Source organism: Equus caballus, chromosome 5 (assembly GCF_041296265.1).
Source record: "Equus caballus isolate H_3958 breed thoroughbred chromosome 5, TB-T2T, whole genome shotgun sequence".
In the NCBI taxonomy this organism is placed as follows: domain Eukaryota; kingdom Metazoa; phylum Chordata; class Mammalia; order Perissodactyla; family Equidae; genus Equus; species Equus caballus.
The window spans coordinates 7,778,667-7,799,047 of record NC_091688.1 but is presented as its reverse complement, the minus strand read 5'-3'; the positions used below and the strand labels follow the sequence as shown (position 1 = coordinate 7,799,047).

Here is a 20,381-nt window from a genome sequence, read left to right as displayed (position 1 = left end):
CCCACGTGACCACTTACTACATGTATGATCTTGGGCAAGAAACTGGCTCTCAGAGCCTCAGTTCCCTCATCTGTAGAATGTGTATACCGCCACTCACAGTTTATTATGAGACTTCAGCTACTGAACAAACACATACACACATAGCACCCAGCATAAGGCTTGACACTAAAGCTTCTTCCATGAATGCTAGTTTTCCACCTTCCTTCCTCCCCTACCTCCAATACAACCCCACCTCTATCAAACCTCCTATTACTGTACCTATCTCTTTTCACTTTTGGAATGTGCCCAGGGTTTGTATCTTTATGCTCTTGCGCTGAGCCCAGCGCCTGAAATTCAGCGGGCCGCAAAAATACTTGATAACAGATTCAAGTACCAGTAAAGCCACAGGTGCTGCCTGCTCCACACGGACGCACAGCGACAGAAAAGCACAATTTCTCTCTAGGAGGCGATACGTAAATTGGAGTACTAAAGAAGTCACTCTTCCACTGGGGTTATTAATTCAAGAATGAGCTGGAGGCAGGAGGTCTGTTATTTGAAAACCGTTAAAAGGATATCTTTAAGTTGCCTGTTAGCCGGAAGGATGCACGGAATCTTGAAAATACGGGCCCAGTGAGGCCGCCACGCCTGTCCCTGTCTACCAGGCGGAGGATTACCGTGGTCAGTTCCCACCTTCCCGAGCACACACAGGGCTGCAGGGCCGAGCTCACCTTTTCCCTGGGTTTCATGTATTTGTGGAGCACCCCGCACAGTTCCAGGTAGGTTCCATACCACTCGAAAGCTTTCTTTCCTCGCTGCTGGAAGAACTTCTCCCAATAGTCAACGGAGCCAAACTCCTTGGAGCTTTTAGGTAAGAGATTCATATTCCCACTGCCTGAGCTGCGTCTTCAGGACTCTTCTACTCTCTGAGGTACCATCAGAGGGGCTTCCCCACACGCGGGCTCGGGACACTGCAGTGGGAATTCTGTCCGCGGACAAACAGCCACATTGATTGGTCCCACACTCAAAACCCAAAGGCTTGACACGCCAACCGCACGCACGGGACACTGCCCCTAACACAGGTTCAGCCCCTCCTCGGCGCCCACAGCCCCCGCCCCACGTGGGGAGCCCCTCACGCTCCAGAGCCGGGTTTCAGAACCCGCAATCATATCCGGGTGCGAGGCTTCGCGATTGGTCGGCCGCCCACAGCATTCCGGCATCTCATTGGTCCCTGGTTTTCCTTCCTGACACCTCATTGGCTGCGACGCGCTCGCCTCACGCCGGCGGCTTGGTCGCAGGCGCCGAGCGTTTCTGTACGAGAGGCGGGGCGGGGTCGGAGGGGTCCGCTGGCGGGAGTCGCGGTGGAGGCCGCCGGGTTGCCCAGACCCGGGGCTGGTTCGAGCGGCGCGCGAGGGCAGCCTTGGCCGGTCTCGGGTTTGCCGCCGCGGCGACGAGCGCGCAGACTTGCTGGGCTCTGTTCGCTTCTTCTCCGAGCCGGTTTCTCGCCAGCTCTAATCCTGAGCCGCGCAGGGGCTGAGCGCGGCCGGCGGGGGGCGCCCTGGAGGAGGGGGCCCCGCCCGAGAGAAAAGCCTGTAGGTTAGAAGGAAGCGTGCCTGGGGAGGGGTAGAGCCAGTCCATAGCAAAAGAAAACTGCCCATCCTAGCTGGATTGTCTTCGGCATCTCCCGCCCCACCCCCGCCTTAGTTTAACTACTTTCCTTGTATAACTCAGGTTTAATGTGGAGGAAATGACACTTGGCTATGGTTTTTCTGCACCTCAATACAGGGTCCACTATTAATAACGCAATAACGTGAAAATTCAGGGGGGAGAATAATAACGACTAGGTATTCAGGAGTGCCTCCTCTCTCCTCCTCCCCTCAAAGCACGATATGCACTCAGGACTCATTTTGATAGTGTGTCTCCTTAGCTTGTCATTCTGATGTCATCTTTAAGTTGTTGCTACTGCTTATTTTATGTCTTTCATGAACGTACTGTACTTTCAGATGCTCACGTTATCCTAATACCCTAAGGAAGTTCCTGTGAAGGATACTGTTTCACAGCCCTGTAAATCGCGGGAGGAATATACAGACTAAGGCGGGCAGATAGGCTTGAAATTGAGCATCTGTAGTCTGGACTATTATAGACCTCACTTGCATAGATAGCCAAGTAGATTCTATTAATAATTAAATAGGTTAAAGTGGATTGAAACTTTGGTTTAAAAGAGAAGTTCTCAAACTTTGCCTTGCATCGGAATCACCTGGAGGACTTATTAAAACACAGCTTGCTGAGCCCCAGCCCCAGGGTTTCTGATCCATCAGGTCTATAGTGGGGCTCCAGGATTTGCGTTTCTAACAAGTTCCCAGGTGATGCTGATGATGTGGGTCCGGGGGCCATCCTTTGAGAACCACTGTTTTACAATATAATTAAGAGATAAGTCAAAATGGATATGGTTACATCTCCGCAATTTTAAAAGGTTAATCTAAAAGTCCTGCACGAGTAACATGGAAGAAAATCTATTTTCGTGTACCACTTGCTGAGTTCACATTTTTTCCTCTCTACCCAAGATAAGGTAAACTGGAAGAAGCCTCTGAGGTGGCTTCAGCAACGGCATCGTGCAGGGTTCCTAATGGGTGAGATGTGGGTTCTTTCAGAAAACACTGCTTGAGTGCTGAGGACACTGTGCTTGAAGTGCTGCACAACACCAAAGAAACGAACAAACGAAACAGCCTCGGCCTTCTCCAGGCAAGGATGTGTTCAATTCCACAGATATTTAAGTTGACTACTATGAGCCAATCACAGTGGTAAAAGCTAAGGATGCAGCAGTAAGCGAGGCAATCTCATGGGACACACACGTCAACGGTTACAGAAATCGTGTAATGAGGGCTGTGATGAGAGCTGTGGAGGGGAGATATAAGATTCCATAATAGCAGATACCTTTGAGACCTCTTCTGATCTGGCAGGTGACCAGAGAAGGCTTTCCTGAGGAAGGGACAAAAAGAGTCTTTAATCTGAGTGCTTCAGTAAACACTGCACACCTGAACTTGTTCCAGTCGTATCAGGATGACCTAGGTGAGAACCAAGAAGGATTCTCACCACCAGGAGGGCTCTTCAGGAACCTGTGGCTGCTTCTTTTCCCTGTGTCTCTATTGTCCATTCTGTTAAGGGCACGATATTGGAAAAGGTCATAAGAAGTGACTTCTATCACAGCCCGAGCTCCAGCCCCTTATTTGATGGCCTAAAAATACAATCTTTGTTTACACTATGTCTCAGACCAAGAAGGAAAGTAATTTACCTATCTCCATCTGTGCCTGCTCCCTTCTTTGAGCCTAAGAAAGCAGTACCAACCAGAGCACTTAAAGATGAAACATACTAGAGGTTTCCTAAAAGTGTATGAATGACTAATGCAGAAATTTGGGTTTTTTTCCAAAGATTTTATTTTTTTCTCCCAAAGCCCCCTGGTACATAGTTGTGTATTTTTTAGTCGTGGGTCCTTCTAGCTCTGACATGTGAGACGCCACCTCAGCATGGCTTGGTGAGCAGTGCTATGTCTGCGCCCAGGATTCAAACTGGCAAAACTCAGGGCCGCTGAAGCGGAGTGTGAGAACTTAACCACTGGGCCCCAGGGCTGGCCCCCAGAAATTATTTAGATATAACATTGGACTCAGTATTTTAAAATACTTATACTTGAAATTTGTTTCTCTCAAAGTTTGACTATGAAATATAATTTATAGGTATGTTATTTGTATAGTTAATTTAAGCCAATTAGATATTAAAATACTTTGTGTTTTATTAGGATCCTCAGAGTGGTTACCAGTATGATTTAAAATACAAACTGAGTTTAGATAAAGACATTCAATACTGTGGGATTTTTCCTAAAAATATAAACCCAGACCTCTGAATATATAATTTGCAGTTAGTCTTACTTAATTGAAACATAAGGTTTTTGGTAACAATATTCAATTAATTGATTGTTGCTAAGATAGTAATTGCAAAAGGAAGGATAATTAAAAGCTTTTCTGACAGTTTGGGGGACCGAGGATGGGAGAGAGCATGTCACAGGCAGAATAATATTCCCCAAAAATGTCCATGTCCTAATCCCCAGAACTTGTGAAAATAGCAAAGGGGAATTGAGGTTGCTGATCAGCTAACGTTAAAATAGAGAGAGTAGTCTGGATGATCCAGGTGGGCCCAGGGTCATCATAGGTGTCCTTAAAAGTGGAAGTGGGAGGACCATAGAGGCAGTAGCACAAGAAGGAGTATCTCAGCGTTGCTGGCTTTGAAGATGGAGAAGGGGGCCGTGAGCCAAAGAAAGTGCCTTCCAGTCTCTAGAAGCTGGAAAATCAAGGAAAGGGATTCTCCCCGAAGCCTCCAGAAGGAACACAGCCCTGTGGATGCCTTGATTTTAGTCCAGTAAGACCCTGTCAGGCTCTGACCTCCAGAACTAGAAGGTAATAGATTTGTATTGTTTAAGTTACTAAGTTTTTGGTAATTTGCTACAGTAGCAATAGGAAACTAATACAAAGCATAAACATGCGAGGGAGTGTGTGGTTGGGCAGAAGGTTACAGCGGGGGGAGAGAGCAAAAGATAAAACTAGAAACTGAGGTGAAGGTCAGGTTTTGAGAAGTCTCCTGTTCCAAGCATTTAGGTTAAACCTGTCAGGTCACAAGAAGCCAGTGAAGAACCAGGGTCACGACAGCGGGAAAGAACTGATATGAGAGATGTGCTCAGGAGGAACTGAAGCATTTGATGACTCATTGTACATAGGGAATAAAAGACTCAAAATGGCTTCCCCATTGGCTTCTGGATGACTGGGGAGATGGTCAAGAGAAAGAAACAGGGGAGGAGAAAGGGCATCGTTTGTAGAACTGTTGCTTGAGAGGCATTTAGAGGTCGTCATGCTAGTAAAGCCCAGAGCCAGAGCTAAGAGCCAGGCTCCCCACCCTGCATGCCCCTCCCAGGGCTCACACCCTTCTCAAATTCTCTCAGTGGTATCTAATTGGTGTTAGTGGTCCAAGACATGAAATGCTTCATGAGTGGGATATAAAACTGTTTAAAGGGCATCTCTTTGGTGTACAGGGTGTGGCTCATATAATGCTGGAAACTGTTTCATACTGGAAGTCTTCTTTGCAAATAGGTTTGTTTTCCACATTTGAGAAGTTAAAAAATGAATAGTCTCCTGTGTCTTGGAGTAATGGAAAGCAGGCATGACATCCTAGGATAATGTTGTACCATTTTATTAGCTGGCATCAACATTTTCTTGAAGGTATTGTTGACCTGAGAAGTAATTCTCGAGCTGACATTGGATTCCTAAGATTGGAATAATCATAACAGTATTTTTAGTTTGTATAGCACTTGTGATTTGCCAAGAATTTTCTCATACATTACTTTGAATTCATGGGATGGACACATACATGCACACACACATAATTGAGGCAAAACTTCAATTGATTAAAAATAAATGAAAAGTTCTATATGACTGAGTGAACCCAGCCATGCCAGCCTCTGGGTGTTGTATTTGATTCCCAGGATTCTCGGTTCAGTGATTTCCTACTCTGTCACTGTTGACCTCTGTAGGCGCACCAGTTTCCCATATGCATGGACTGCAAGGCATTTATATCCATTTTTATGGGATGAAAGCAAAGGGCATAGCATATGTGGCAAGTTGTTTGCCTTTAGGGTCAGTGAGCAATAACATTTTGAAAATTAGAAAGCCAGGAAAGATGAAGGGATAGTGTGAAGGGCCATGGCCTGGGCCGGGTGCATCGGACCCCTACATGAGGAGACTCACGGGGCCTCCTTTTGGGTCCCATCTTTGTTTTTTACAGCTTGGACACTGGGAAAGATTACAAGGGTAAACTATTACAATGTTTTCTTCACAATTTTATTCTAAACTTCAATTCCTTTGCAACAAAAGAAAAAAACCTTGGAAAACAAGCTGTTTTTCTCCTAAATTCTAGCACTCAGCACATCTACCATGAGTATCTCATGTACCCCATTTTATTGATGTTCTCTGTCCTTGGTCCATAACAAATATTTTTCTACCACCAAAGAAAAGGATTTTAAAACGCCATTTAATAAATAAAAAATATTTAAGTGCTCCACCCAAAGTACCTTTTTTAACATTCAGATCCAGAGACTTCAAAGAAACCAGGAGAACAAAGTTCCATTAATCCAACAAAGAAGTTATATGTAAACCTTCTCTAAAACTAAAACACTTGTCTAACCATGAGAGTGCAAGAGAGGTCTTTTCCTAAGAGGAATCTCAAATTATGGCGCCAAAATTTTTTACTGTCCTTAATCCATCTCACAGTGTATCTTTATGCTCATTGTTCTGGTACAAAGAAGGAAAAAGTTTTCCCCAGTGTGTGGAAATTTCATCCAAGCAACAGCTCTAGTGTTTGAAGACTCTACAGAGAAAAGTCTTCAGGAAATATGGTGTGGGTACTTCTGGAGATGGCCAGCCCTGGTGGTCTAGAGTTAAGATTTGGTTGTGGCCCAGGTTTGTTTCCCAGTCAGGGAACCACACCACCCGTCTGTGGGTTGTCATACTGTGGCAGCTGCATGCTGCTGTGATGCTGAAAGTTAGGCCGCCAGGATTGCAAATACCAGAGGGTCACCCACAGTGGACAGGTTTCAGCAGAGCTTCCAGACCAAGACAGACTAGGAAGAAAGACCTGGCCACCCACTTCCAGAAACACTGGCCATGAAAACCCTATGAATAGCAGCAGAGCATGGTCTGATATAGGCCAGAAGATGAGAGGATGGCGCAAAAGACCAGACGGGGTTTCTCTCTGCTACACACAGGCTCACTGGGAGTCAAACGATTTGGTGGCGCTAACAACCACAATTTCTGAAGGTATATGGTAGGAAAGGGAACCCTTGGCTAAATTTAAACCCCTGTAACTTAACAGGAAACCATATACCGTAGAGTTTAAGAACATGGGATTTGGAATCAGGAAGATCTCTGTTTCTCAGTAAGTGAATTTGGTCAAACTGCTCACCTTCAGGTCCTTTGCCTAATGACCTCCTTTGCTTCCTTTGCTGTTGCTCACCACACTCCATTTACCACACAGCAGCCACAAGGATCTTCTCTTTAAATATAGAACAGCATTTTTACCCATTGAGATATACTTCACATAACAAAATTCACCATTTAAAAATGTACACTTCAGGGCTGGCCTGGTGGCGCAGTGGTTAAGTTCATGTGCTCTGGTTTGGCAACCCTGGGGTTCATGCATTCAGATCCCAGGCACAGACCAGCACCACTTGTCAAGCCATGCTGTGGTGGCATCCCACATAAAACAGAGGAAGACCGACACAGATGTTACTTGGCAACAATCTTCCTCAAGCAAAAAAGAGGAAGATTGCAACAGATGTTAACTCAGGGCCAGTCTTCCTCACACACACACACAAAGTACACTTCAGTAGTTTTTAGTATATCCACAATGCTGTTCAACCATCACCACTACCTAATTCCAGAACATTTCCATCACCCCCCAGAAAAACTCCCTACCTATTAGCAGTTAGTCCTATCTTCCCTTCCCTGTACCCTCTCAAAACCACTACTCTACTTTCTGTCACTATAGATTTGCCTATTCTGGAGATTTCATTAAAAAGGAATCGTATAGGGGGCCCGCCCCGTGGCACAGCAGTTAAGTGCACACATTCCACTTCGGCAGCCTGAGGTTCACCAGTTCGGATCCCAGGTGCAGACATGGCACTGCTTGGCAAGCCATGCTGTGGTAGGTGTCCCACATATAAAGTAGAGGAAGATGGGCATGGATGTGAGTTCAGGACCAGTCTTCCTAAGCAAAAAGAGGGGGATTGGCAGCAGTTAGCTCAGGGCTAATCTTCCTCAAAAAAAAAAAAAAAGGAATCATATAGCATGTGGTCTTTTGTGACTGGCTTTTTTCACTTAGCATAATGTTTTCAAGGTTTATCCATGTTGTAGCATGTAACAGTACTTCATTCCTTTTATTGGCTGAATATTTCATTGTATGGATAAACAAAATGTGGTAAATCTATTCATCATTGAGAGATAACGTTTGGGTTGTTGACATATCTTGGCTATTATGAATAATGTTGCTATTAACATTCATGTACAAGTTTTTATATGAATGTGTTTTAAATTATCTAGGATATATACCTAGGAGTGGAACTGCTCAGTCATATGATAATTCTATGTTTAATTTTTTGAGGAAAACAATGATCATTTAAAAGTTCAAATCTGTTCATGTCACCCTCTGGTGGCTTCCCAATGCATTGAGAATGAAATATAGACTCTTTGGGTGCCCTAATAAGTTCTTTCATGATCCGGACGCTGCCTATATCTCCAGTCTCATCTTCTACCACTCTCCCCGTTTACCAAGCTCCAGACACACTGGCCTGCTCCCTTATCCTCAAAAATGCCAAACTCTTTGATGCTGAGAAAACTGGATAGCTATAAAACTCCTGAAAGAAAACATAGGGGGAAAGCTTCAAGACATTGGATTTGGCAATGACTTCTTGGATATGACACCAAAAGCAAAGACAACAAAAGCAAATATAGACGAATGGGACAACATCAAACTTCTAGGCATCAAATGAAACAATAAGTAGACTGAAAAGGCAACCTATGAAATGGGAGAAAATATTTGCAAATCATATGTCTGATAAAGGGTTAATATCCAGAATATGTAAGAACTCCTACAACTCAACAAACTCCCCCCCCCCCACAAATAAACCATTTGAAAATGGGCAAAGGACTGCAATAGACATTTCTCTAAAGAAGATATACAAATGGCTAACAACCATGCGAAAAGATGGTCAACATCACTAATCTCTAGAGAAATGCAAATCAAAACTACAGTGAGATATTACCTTATACCCATTAGAATGGCTAACAAAAAACCAAAATAACAAAAGCAACAATCACACCTGCATAGCCCCCAGGGTGGAGGGAGCCTAGCCCCTAAAATGACCGAGGAATCAGCTGCAAATTGACAAGTCAGCCCCCATTTGGACTTGCTGCCTAAGCGGTTTGGGAGGCCTACAGCAAGCAGGGCTCCCACGTGTCTCTTATTGGAAGATTCACCAGCCAGCCCCCGCCCTCGCTGGCAAAGCTGTCTAGTATATGCTTATTCTGTTATCAGGGGGAGTATGCGCATCTGTGTAGTCTGGGACTTGCGATTAGGCACAGGCCTTGTCCCCCATAAGCTCGCTCCTGTGACACAGCCTCTCCAGACCGTTGCCCTTTTCCAGATTCCAGGCCATCCCGGAACTGCTCCGCATTCACGTGCGCAGTAATAACTCTTCAGCAGGCCTGAGAAGATAGCGCCGGCTCCAACGACCTATACAGCCTCCAGGGTATGGGAGCCCGCTCCTCGAAAATCACCCGAGGAGACAGCTGCAAATTGGCAAGAGTCAGTCCCCATTTGGACTTGATGCCCAATGAGGCCGGGGTCTTCTCCAGCTACCAGGCAGCCCAGATGTCTCTTGTTGGAGGATACTCGGGCCTGCCTACCGTCCCTCGTAAGGCAGTCCAGATTTTTCCAGCTCTGCGTTCGGCGACGCATTTGTGTAGATTAGGGCCTGGAATGAGGCAGATGCCTTGTACCACCAAGAGCCCGCTCCTGTCCCCAGGCTTCTCCCGACACTTGCCCTGGTGCCGGTCCCCAGCTACCCTGACTTGCGGGGGCATGCGCATGCGCAGTACACCCGCTGTCAGCCGGCCTCTCGAGCCCAGGCCCTTCAGGTCTGTGGACTCCCGCGGGTCCCCAACCACCTGCGAAGCCTCCAGGGCGGAGGCAGCCCACCTCCTGAAAATCGTTCTGAGTTGGCAGCTTTAAACTGCACAGTCAGGCCCCAAATGGACTTGCTGTCTGATGGGGACCAGGCTTCTCCAGCAACCAGGGCTCCCACGTGTCTCGTGTTGGAGGCTAACCCGGCCAGCCCACCGGGGCCCTTCCAGGCACGGCAGCTGAATAAGCTCCACCTCGCCTTCAGGGGAAATATTTCCCTTTGAGTAGGTAGAGTTCACGTTTAGGCAGACACCTGGTATCCCCAAGAGCCAGCTCTTGTGATCTGGCCTCTCCTGACCCCTGCCTTGTTGCAGGTCCCTGGCTACCTGGACCTGCCGTCCCGCCCATGCGTAGGACACACCCCGTCGCTGGCCTTGGACTGCCTGGGTCCTCCAGGCCCGTGGGACTCGGCCTGGCCCCAACTGCCTGCAGAGCCTCAGGCGTGAAGGGAGCCAACCCTTGGAAAATCGAAAATTGTTCTGAGGCAGCAGCTTTAAACTGGCGACAGTCCCCATTTGCGCTTGCTACCTGATCCATTCTTCTACCTAAACCAGACCTCTCAGGTGTCTCCTGTCGGAGGCTTCACCAGACAGCAGTGTGGCCCTAACCTGGCAAGTGCTTGTCACTTAATAGGACTGCCATGAATGATTCTTCGTGGTCCTGAGAATTTTTCCTATAGTTTTGATACTGCCTTGAATCTATAATTATGTAAAGAATAAATCAGAAAGGCCAGGTGGGTCCTTAGGGAAAACTTGACAACATTTTTAAAAAACGATGTTAGGGAAAGATTTATTACTTTAACTTTTCACCCTCTGAAGAAAGTCTGAAATGTGTCTATTTAAAGGTATTTTGATGACATAATTCCATTCCTTCTAAATAACTGCTCATATGCCCCTTGTGACCATAGCTCCTAAGGCAGAGAGCTATGATAATGGATCCCTTGTGATTTGCTATGTTACTGTAACTCAGAGAAGTGTGCCTGTGACTCTGAGCCCAACTTGCCATGCATTGTGTTTTAGGCTTTGAAATGAGTGTGAGCAGAGGATGCAGAATTTTCTTTGCTTAAAAATAAAAGGTTAAAAATGAAAAACAAAAACATTCACAACTCCAATAAACGAAAATAGTATATAGGGAAATGTGTATATTTCATACATGTAAAGGTTGAGATACAGTCTGTGGATATACAGCAATATAAAGTAAAAGGAGACCATTCTTGTCTTTCTACTAACTCTGTGATGTACGGCAGAAGGGCAGGTGGCCCAGATATTTCTGATTAAATGTGCCTTCGTTGCCTGAAGAAACCAGGATCCTCTTCTCACTCTTGCTCACCTCCCAGTCAGAGCCTATAGTAAGTAATGAGCTCTGACTACCCAGGTGTGTCTGGGAGGATGCAAGAAAATCTCCCTTTTGGAAACCCCTTTCTCCCATTTTCTAGTGTAGTCACTGGCAAAAGAGCTTCTCTCTTTAGACTACTTTGAGTGGCTTGGATGTAGTTCTGCTTTCAGGTATGAGGGAGTAAATTGAGACAGACCATTGCTCCCTCTAAGGATAAACAGAAAAGCCAGATAATTACCAAAAACATCGCTATAAAGCATTCGGAGAGTGGTTGAAGCAACAACTGGAGGGCCCAAGATTCCAGAGGAGAAACTGCAAAAAGGTGAGCTGTCCTTTTCCAGCTGCTTTTTCCCTGCTTATAGATTCTGGGCACAAGGCAAGATGGGCTTTGCCTGGGCCAAGGGCCATTGTTGGGGGACAATAGAAAAAAAAAACAGTTATGTTTTGGGTCCTCACATGACTGGAGAGACAAAACTGGAATCTTAGAGAGCCAGGATCTCAGGGAGAAGGGAAGAGTGAAGAAATGAGGGACACAGATGGTTTCTCCCTCAAAATTTTGCTCAATTCTGAAGCTGTTGGGGTAGGAGGCTGAGCTGATTAAATCACTGTTTTTCAGAGGCTTTCTGCTGTGCATCTTTGTCTACCCAGTAGAGAGGAGACTGAATCCTCTTTGGAGAAGGATAACATCATAGATGTTCTTTCTTACACTCAATATTTTATATTCAATTTTTAACACCCGATTACTTAATACTCAATATTCAATATTGAATGGATATCAAAAACTGTTAGGTATACTAAGAGAGAAGAGTCATATGACCAAAAACCAAGAAAACAATAGACAATAGAAACAAGCTCACAGGGTAATCCAGGGATGAAATTAGCAGACAAGGACTTTGATTAAAATGTTCAAGAAAATAGATGCAAAGATGGAGAAGTTCACCAGAGAATTAGAATCTACTTTTTTAATGGAAATAGAACCAAAAAATACAATAACTGAAATTAGGAGTAGCCTGGGAAGTCAGGGAGCAGATGTGCATATGGATGCTAACACTGACTCATGCCTCTGTTGCATCTCTGGAGCCCTGTGTCAGTGCCAGAATCCTGAGATCTAGGGCAGACTCAAAGGATTGTGCACACGTTTAAAAAAACAAACTTTTAGGGGCTGGCCCTGTGGCTGAGTGGTTAAGTTCGCGCCCTCCACTGCAGGCGGCCCAGTGTTTCGTTGGTTTGAATCCTGGGCGCAGACATGGCACTGCTCATCAAACCACGCTGAGGCAGCGTCCCACCTGCCACAACTAGAAGGACCCACAAGGAAGAATATACAACTATGTACCAGGGGGCTTTGGTGAGAAAAAGGAAAAAAATAAAAAATAAATAAATTTTTTAAAAAGTCTTATTTAAAAAAAAAACAAAAAAAACACAAACTTTTAAAATGTAACACGTATTTTTCTTCAAGAGTATACTCTTAGTACTATGTTGCAGTAAACAGGTTCCAAAATGTAAGGATGAGCTCTTTTGTCAGGAATAATTCCTCAAGAATTCTCCAAAATAATTCTAGGCACAGGTACACTTTTGCTATCGTGACATTTTAGAAAATAGTTGGAAAACTTGTTATTGCTCTATCTGTAAAGGATTGTGGGGGAAATGTGGCAGAGTGATTGCCAAAAAGCTTTCTGAAAATTATTCCATAGAGATGGTTATCATTGAGCTTGAGGCCAGACAGATTTCCTACAGTTAAGCTCATATGCCATGTTTCAGACCTGGACCTGCCTAACCAAAAGATGCTATGAAGTTTTCTGGTTAAATAGTTCTCTTTTTTTCTGTTAACGTTGGGGAAAGTTGGATACTTAATAACTCAAAACAGCAACAACATAACCAAAGCCAGAAGGAAAACTGTTTTATTATTAATGATTATAAATAGACATGTGATCTACCACAACATAGGGAAAAATTAGATATGACATGGCAAGCCATGGATGACTCAGGCAGTTATTTTCCAGTTAACACTTTTTTAAAGTGTTTTGCTTGTTTATACTTTATAAGTAAAATAGAAAGATAAAGTGCCTCCAACAAATAGATTATGAAATTAAAGTGTAACTCCAGGTATACTGATGAGGTGAAATGACTACGGAATCCCAATGAATATTTATTTAAATATTTAAAGACACTGATATTGGCTAATGAGGTTTAAAGTAATCAAACTCCCTGTTTCCTTTCATTCCTTCATTTTATTTTTGTAAGTCACAAATTTTCATTGCTCATATTCTTTTTTCCCCTTCTGTTGTCTTGAATGCCAAAAGAAAATTAATGCCAATAGGCCAAACTCTTGCTAGCCAATCTATAATAATAATAAAACAGGACAGAGAAAAGAGGGGCCAAGCTATAAAAAGGGAGAAATTCTATATGGTTTATAAGGTGACCAAAAGAATCTGTAAATATTATTTTACTAAGAGCTGGTGATAGTCTTAGAAGACAAGGAGAAGGCAGAGATTAGTTTCTGTTTTGCTGCCTGGGAAATGAAACCAGTAAAGTGACTTTCTGAAGGTCCTGAAGCCAGCAGAGTGCTTCTAGAACTCCCATGCCCTGGGAATGCTGACACATTCTCTTTTGCTCTCACTTCCCTTATTTTCTTTTGTCTTTCCTCTTTTCTTTTCATTCAAAAGCAAACTTTAAAAAATTAGAATCAATTAGTAAATATTTATTGTGTGCTTGCTCTGTGCAAGGTAGCAGGCGGATCAGGAGTGGAAGACATAGTCCTTGATTTGAAAGAGCAGTTAGAATCGCCGTTCTTGCCTGGATCTTTGCAGCCTCTGAGCCATCCTTCTGTTCGCCATTTTGCTAAGCCAGATGTTCCAAACCTTTACCATTTTCTTTAAGCTCCCAACTCCAGCACTGCTCCCTTGACACTTCACATAAGACCTTGCTTGCCTTTTACTGACCATTTTGAGTCTATCTTAGGAGTTTCCTTAACTGCTCTCTTTTCCGTTTCAAAATCCCGCTTAATCCTTATCATCAGTCACTTCCTTCCCTCTTGCCTCAGAAAGGATTCTCTCTCCATCTTGCCCAGAACTCACCTCTCCTGCTCTCCAGCCCTAATTTGCCACCTCTGCAGGGACATCACCCCATGGTTGTTGCTTTTTTGATTTGCATTTTCAATCTCACTCTCACACTGGCTCCTTCCTCCCCATTCCTAAATATAATTAGGTTGTTTCTGATGGTACCTTGACCCTACTGCTGCTTTGAGCTGCAACTTAGTGTGCCTTTTCCCTTTACAATTAAATTTCTTGAGAGAGGAATCTATACTCTGCAATTCCACTAAAAATTAACTCTTACAATATGGCTTCCACTTCCATAATATTACTGAAACTCTTCTTGAAGGTCATAATGGTCTGTGAGTCAACAATTCTAAAGGTTTTTTCTAGCCTTCATTCCCACCCTCCCCTCCCTTCCAATTTCTCTGAAGTTTCTGATGCTAATAACCATTCCTCCCTCTTCTTTTACACTGCCCTGTCTTCACTGTTCTTCTGTCTACTGCCGTGACCACTTCTCATTGACTGCTCTCCTCATCCCCTCACCCCTGAAAGCAGACATTCCTGTAAGCGCTGCCCTTGTTACACTGTTCCGTGGATTCTTCTTCACAGAGGTGATAGCTGAAGCTGAGGATTCCCATGGTCTGGGAATACTAAAACACTCTCTCCCAAGGAAAGTGTGTATAAAGAAAAGGGCAGACTTTATCACCTTGCTTTTCTCTTTCCATGGGGTTCACTTAAGTTGGCAAGAGAGGTAGGAGAAGTAGATCAGGGCTGTCTTAGCAATGCCAGCATGCCTCTATCTGGGACCCCGGCTCCTGCCAGGTAGCCCTGTCCTACAACTGTGGCTCCTGCCTTGTTCTATTGACCCTTCTCTTGTCTCTTCATACCTGGGGATAGAAACAGCTTCCTCCTCTTGCCAGTCCTGGGGTCTATCAGCATCTCTACTTGATTCTGTTTGTGGCTTCTATTGTTAAACTCCAACAAGTAATTCACTTTTGATATTATAGCTCATCTGAGGCAATTGTCCTGTTTGCTAAGGTATTCCTATATGTGTGTATATGAATATATATATTCCATTGTTCACTTGAATCTATAATTATCTTCGCTCAATTTTCAATAGTTGCTTAGTCTTAGGTTTCTGTGTAGGACAGCAAGCACTGTTTACCACCTTTTACCCCCCAACTTGAACAGAATACCTGCCACATATCTGATGGATGAATTTATTCACTTTGATGTAGCACCCAAGATTAATATTACCATCTTTGGCAAGAAATTAAAGTTGTATTTGACCTTCAACAGACTAAAGCCTCCTGAATCAAAGGAGATCATCGCAAGACATTAAGCCTGACAGACTCCACCTATGCAATGCTTTAAGAATAAGCTGCCTAATTTCTATTTTAGGGCGAAGCATGTGGCCTATTTCAATAAAATATTTATCTCACCATAATTTAAACTTGTAGCTCTGCAATATTTACTAATGTGACCAGCTTTGCCATTCTCTAACCTTGGAAAAATTACATAATTCATCTCTAAACCTTGGTTTCCAGATAGATAAAATGAGGAAAATGATACTCATTATCAGAGAGTAGTTGTGCATAAATAAGATAACATATGCTATGATTAAGTTAGTGCTTAAAAAAATAGGCATTTAATAAATGGTAACCATTTTAACTTTCAGAGAAGTAGTAAATAAATTTATAACACAATTAGAGCATATTACTACACAGGTTTCTCTGTTGTTGCCGTCTTTGTAGGGGGCAATTTCTCCAAGATAAAATTCTTACGTGTCATATCAATAAAAAAGAGTTAGGAGAGGAAGACAGCATTTCTGTGAGTCCATCTTATAATGTCACATCTAAAATTCCATGAGGAAAGCATAGGGGGCATTCCCATTTTATTATATATTTTTAACAAAAATTAAACTACAGTAGAATCTGTCTTTAAAAACCAGACTCTACTTAACCCACTTGCTCTTTTACTCATTATTCTCTATTCTCTTTGTGAACTATACTCACTGACACCACAAAGGACATAACTGGGACCATTGGCAAACTTTGAATATGGATGCTTTATTAGAAAATAGTACTGTATCAATGTTAGATTTTCTGAATTTGACAAGTGAATTGTAGTTATGAAGAGAATGTTCTTGGTCTTAGGAAATGCCCATTGAAGTATTTAGAGGTAAAGAGGCATGATGTCCATAAGTCTCCAATAATTAGGTGGGGAAAGAGGTGGGGAGGATATGTATTTAAAGAGAATAAAGCAAATGAAGTGAAATGTTAACCCCCCTGAGTTAAGCCATGCAAACTCTCTGGTTCTTTGTTTCATCGTCTACTTGGAGAAAGAGAGACTGGCCTGAACTATTTCAGTATCATTCAGACTGTGAGTCATGAAATCCAATTAGGAGTTGAGACCAGCATTAGGAAAAGATGTTAATAAACCGTGAATCTGGATAGTTTACAAGAGTTCTTTGTACCTAATCTTTGCTAAGTTTGAGATTCTTTTAAAATCAAAAGTAAAACAACTATATTTACATATCACTAAGGCCCTCTGAGGTTAGCTGTGTGGCACACCTGTACACTTCCTCACCAGAACATGCTTATCAAGAGTCAATTTGTATTTGTAACCTAAAATATTTACACCTCTCATTATACTTATGGAATTTAAATATTCCAACTAATGAAATACAAATAGTAAGTTGTTTCTGTGAAAACTAAATTGATAAAGGTGAACAAACGAGTTACAGTAGAACTAGATATAGGTAAGAAAAATCTGTAAAACTTTGGGGAAAAAATTGTACAAAATCTAGACTGACTTGGGACTCAAAGTGCTTCAAATGTGTCTAAGTTCTTGCTCTGCTTTGAAGAAAACACTGAAAATTGTAAACAATTTAAACAATGCAATTATAGTAAACACAATGGGGAGCTGCGTCCAACAGAGTCACGCTCAGATTAAAGGTCTTGGCCCTCCTTCAAAGATTAGTGAGTGAGTGTATAATTATACGTTTGAGTCAAAATAAAAAGGCTAGAGTATATCTGCCTTTTTTCATGATATACCACTCTGACTTTTTAAATTAACTGACCAAGAAGTGGTCCCAAATTTAGTGGGAAAAAGAGTCTCTACTATAGTTTTTTTTTTTATTGAAAAAGTGATACACATGTAAAATATTCAAATAGAAGGAAATGCCACACATCGGAAGAAACGTTTCCCTTCTGTATTAGTCTGCAGGGTTTGTTCCAACAAAATTCCAGGGACCAGATGGCTTAAATAACAGAAATTTACTTACTCACAGTTCTGGAGGCTAGAAGTCCAAGATCAAGGTGCCATCAGGATTGGTTTCTGGTGAGACTCTCTTCCTGGCTTGTAGGTGGCCGACTTCTCAATGTGTCCTCACATGGCCTTTTCTCTGTGCCTACACACATGTACACTAGCCCTGGAGGATTAGGGCCTCACCCTGGTGACCTCATTTAATTACCTCCCTAAAGGCCCTGTCTCCAAATACAGTCACATTGTGGCTTAGGGCTTCAACACAAGCATTGGGGGTAGGGGGCACAATTGAGTCCATAGCACCTTCCATGCCAGACTCCCAGTCCTCCTGGGTTTTGTGTGTGTGTGTGATGCTCAAATGGAAGCAGAGTCTACATACTGTTCTGCACCTTGCTTTTCTCACCTTACAACCACATCACAGAGATATTCCAAGTCAGTGAGTGTAGATTTAGTGCATTTTAATGGTTGCATACTATTCTATTGAATGGATATACCATAACTTATTTCAGCAATTTCCCATTGCTAGACAGTTCAAGTTCCTCTTTTTCCCCCCAGTCTTGTTACAAAAATCCTTTAAAGAATTTTTTGTTTATTTGTTTGTTTGGTGAGAAGATTGGCCCTGAGCTAACACCTGTGCCAATCTTCCTCTACTTTGTACGTGGGATGCCACCACAGCATGGCTTAGACAATGGTATGTAGGTCCACACCTGGGATCCAAACTTGCAAACCCTGGCTCACCCAAGCAGAGTACACAGACTTAACCATTACACCACCGGGCCAGCCCCCCCTTTAAAGAATATTTTTTATAGCGTATCTTTATACAACTTTTGGAAGTATATCTATAGGATAAATTTTAGAAGTAAAATTGTTAGGTCAAAGGAACTTTGTATAAACTTTCAAAATATATTGTCACCCTGAACTTTAAAAAATTTGTACCAATTTATACTCTCACCAACAGTGTTTAAGAAAGCTTGTTCTTCCCACCTGCGCTCTCACACCACCACACACACACACACACACACACGCCCCTCCAACACTGTATCATCAAACTTTTTGATCTTTGCCACTGAGCTAACACAAAGGATAAAATTGTCAAATCAAACTCACAAATCAGAGGTCTTACCCAATATGAAGCTTTACCAATAATTTCAAAGATACCAGTAGGGGGCTGGCCCAGTGATCTTAGTGGTTAAGTTTGCACGCTCTGTTTCAGTTTCCCAGGGTTCACAGGTTCAGATCCTGGGTGTGGACCCACACACCACTCATCAAGCCATGCTGTGGCAGCAACCTACATACTAAATAGGGGAAGATTGCCACAGACGCTGGCTCAGGGACAATCTTCCTCACCAAAAAAAAAGTACATATATATACACATACATATATATACATGTATACACATATATATATATACACACACACACACATATATATATATATACACCAGTAATCAGGAGGCACGAACAAAGTAGGGAGTGGTCCAAGACTCTTAATGCTGCTCCCCAGGTCCTTTCTTCTTGCTTTGGATGCACCCTGGCCCTAGACAACAGATGTAGTTTCTAAATAAGATGTGAAGTCACCTCACATAGGAGCCAACTTGGTTATGAAACATCACCATTTTATGCTAAGTTACATAGCTTATATGGTATTTTCCAGTCATACACCTCAAATCCACATGGATTCCTGCTGTGTTTACTGTAAACAGCCCCAGCCCAGGGGCATCTTGCTAAAGGAATTCTATAGATATGAATTCTCCAGCCAGCAAATACTATTAGTTTGTTTGCCAGGAAGTCCGTTATTACCATATCTATAAGAATCACATGCTGGCTTGCTTTCTAGTATTCCCTTATAAAGGGAGAGAGTGGATTGCAGATCTGGCTAAGGCACCAAAGCAGGGAAGAAACCCATAACAAGCAGATACAATGTAAATGCTATGTAAATAGTTATTATACTGTATTGTTTAGGGAAAATGACAAGAAAACAAAGTCTGTACATGTTCAGTAGATGCAACCATGGTAGGTCTTTCTACCCACGGATGGTTGAATCTGCCCAGGCATATGAGGGCTGACTGCACAAGAAGCTTCCCCTTCTAGGTGGGCCGGTTCAGTCCAAGTCGGCCTGGGTCTTAATAGTACTCACAGAGAGTGAACCAGTCTAACACTAGGCTTTCAGAAGCTTCAGCTGACAATCCATAGCTCACTATTTCCCAACATCCCATGCCATTAAATCAGAATCTCAGAGTGGTGCCCAGGCATCAGTCATTTTTAAAGCTTTCCGGGTAATTCAACTCTATGTCATTAACTTGAGAGTCATTGCCCTAGCCTATCCATCTTTCAATTAGCGTTTGGCTTAAATATGCACTAAGTTGAACCACTGTATCAACAAAGAAAGGACCCATAGATATTAGCTAAAAAAAGACATCTAGCAAACAAATGGTAGGAAGAAAATGAGTAAAACAATCCAGCTGGGGCGTGTGTGGCAGGAATGGATAAAGCAAGCAAATAAGAAGCAGCAAAAACGACATTGGAATTGTCTTGGAGCTCTATGCCCAGCCACTGCAAGTTTAAATATGCTACTAACTTACGGGGTAGGAGGAGTGACTAGAACGATGGAATGGCCAAGCAAGAGCGAAGCCCAACTGAAACCTGAAGGCGCCCTAGTCGGCACCGAGTTATTTTAGATTAGAACTCTAAATGATACGGGGGAAAGAACGCCTAGACTGCGTCCAAAATCTGCCCAAACTAGCTGCGCAACCTCAAAGTAAATCTCTCTGGACCAGAGATTCCCAAGCATTAGCAACCCTCAATATCTCCCTCCTAGTCTAACTCTGATGCTATAAACAAGGGTTTGTAGACACACAGATCTCCTTTCTTCAGAAAGGGTCCTAAACGCTCCTCGGGCTTCGAGCCACACTCTTATCCCTACTGGGTTTCCTCAGCCCGGGGCACGGACTGTGCGCACAGCACCCGCCCCCGAGCCCTCACAGCCCCAGTC

At 43.2% G+C, this 20,381-nt stretch overlaps 1 protein-coding gene across 2 annotated transcripts in view; it reads right to left on the bottom strand.

Annotated features, from left to right (window-relative positions):
• The window catches only part of METTL13 (methyltransferase 13, eEF1A N-terminus and K55), a 30,833-nt gene extending 13,293 nt beyond the window's left edge, over positions 1 to 17,540 (bottom strand). The window contains exon 1 of one of the 2 annotated variants that reach the window (XM_070267665.1): positions 17,410 to 17,540. Coding sequence is in view for 1 of the 2 variants with exons in the window: in XM_001496565.7 (XP_001496615.4) it covers positions 708 to 860 (153 nt within the window). In the remaining variant the exon portion in view is untranslated. Of the gene's footprint in view, positions 1 to 707; positions 1,503 to 17,409 lie in introns of those variants that run through there. The other variant, XM_001496565.7, reaches the window with a different exon arrangement.
• Positions 17,541 to 20,381: the final 2,841 nt, after the last annotated feature.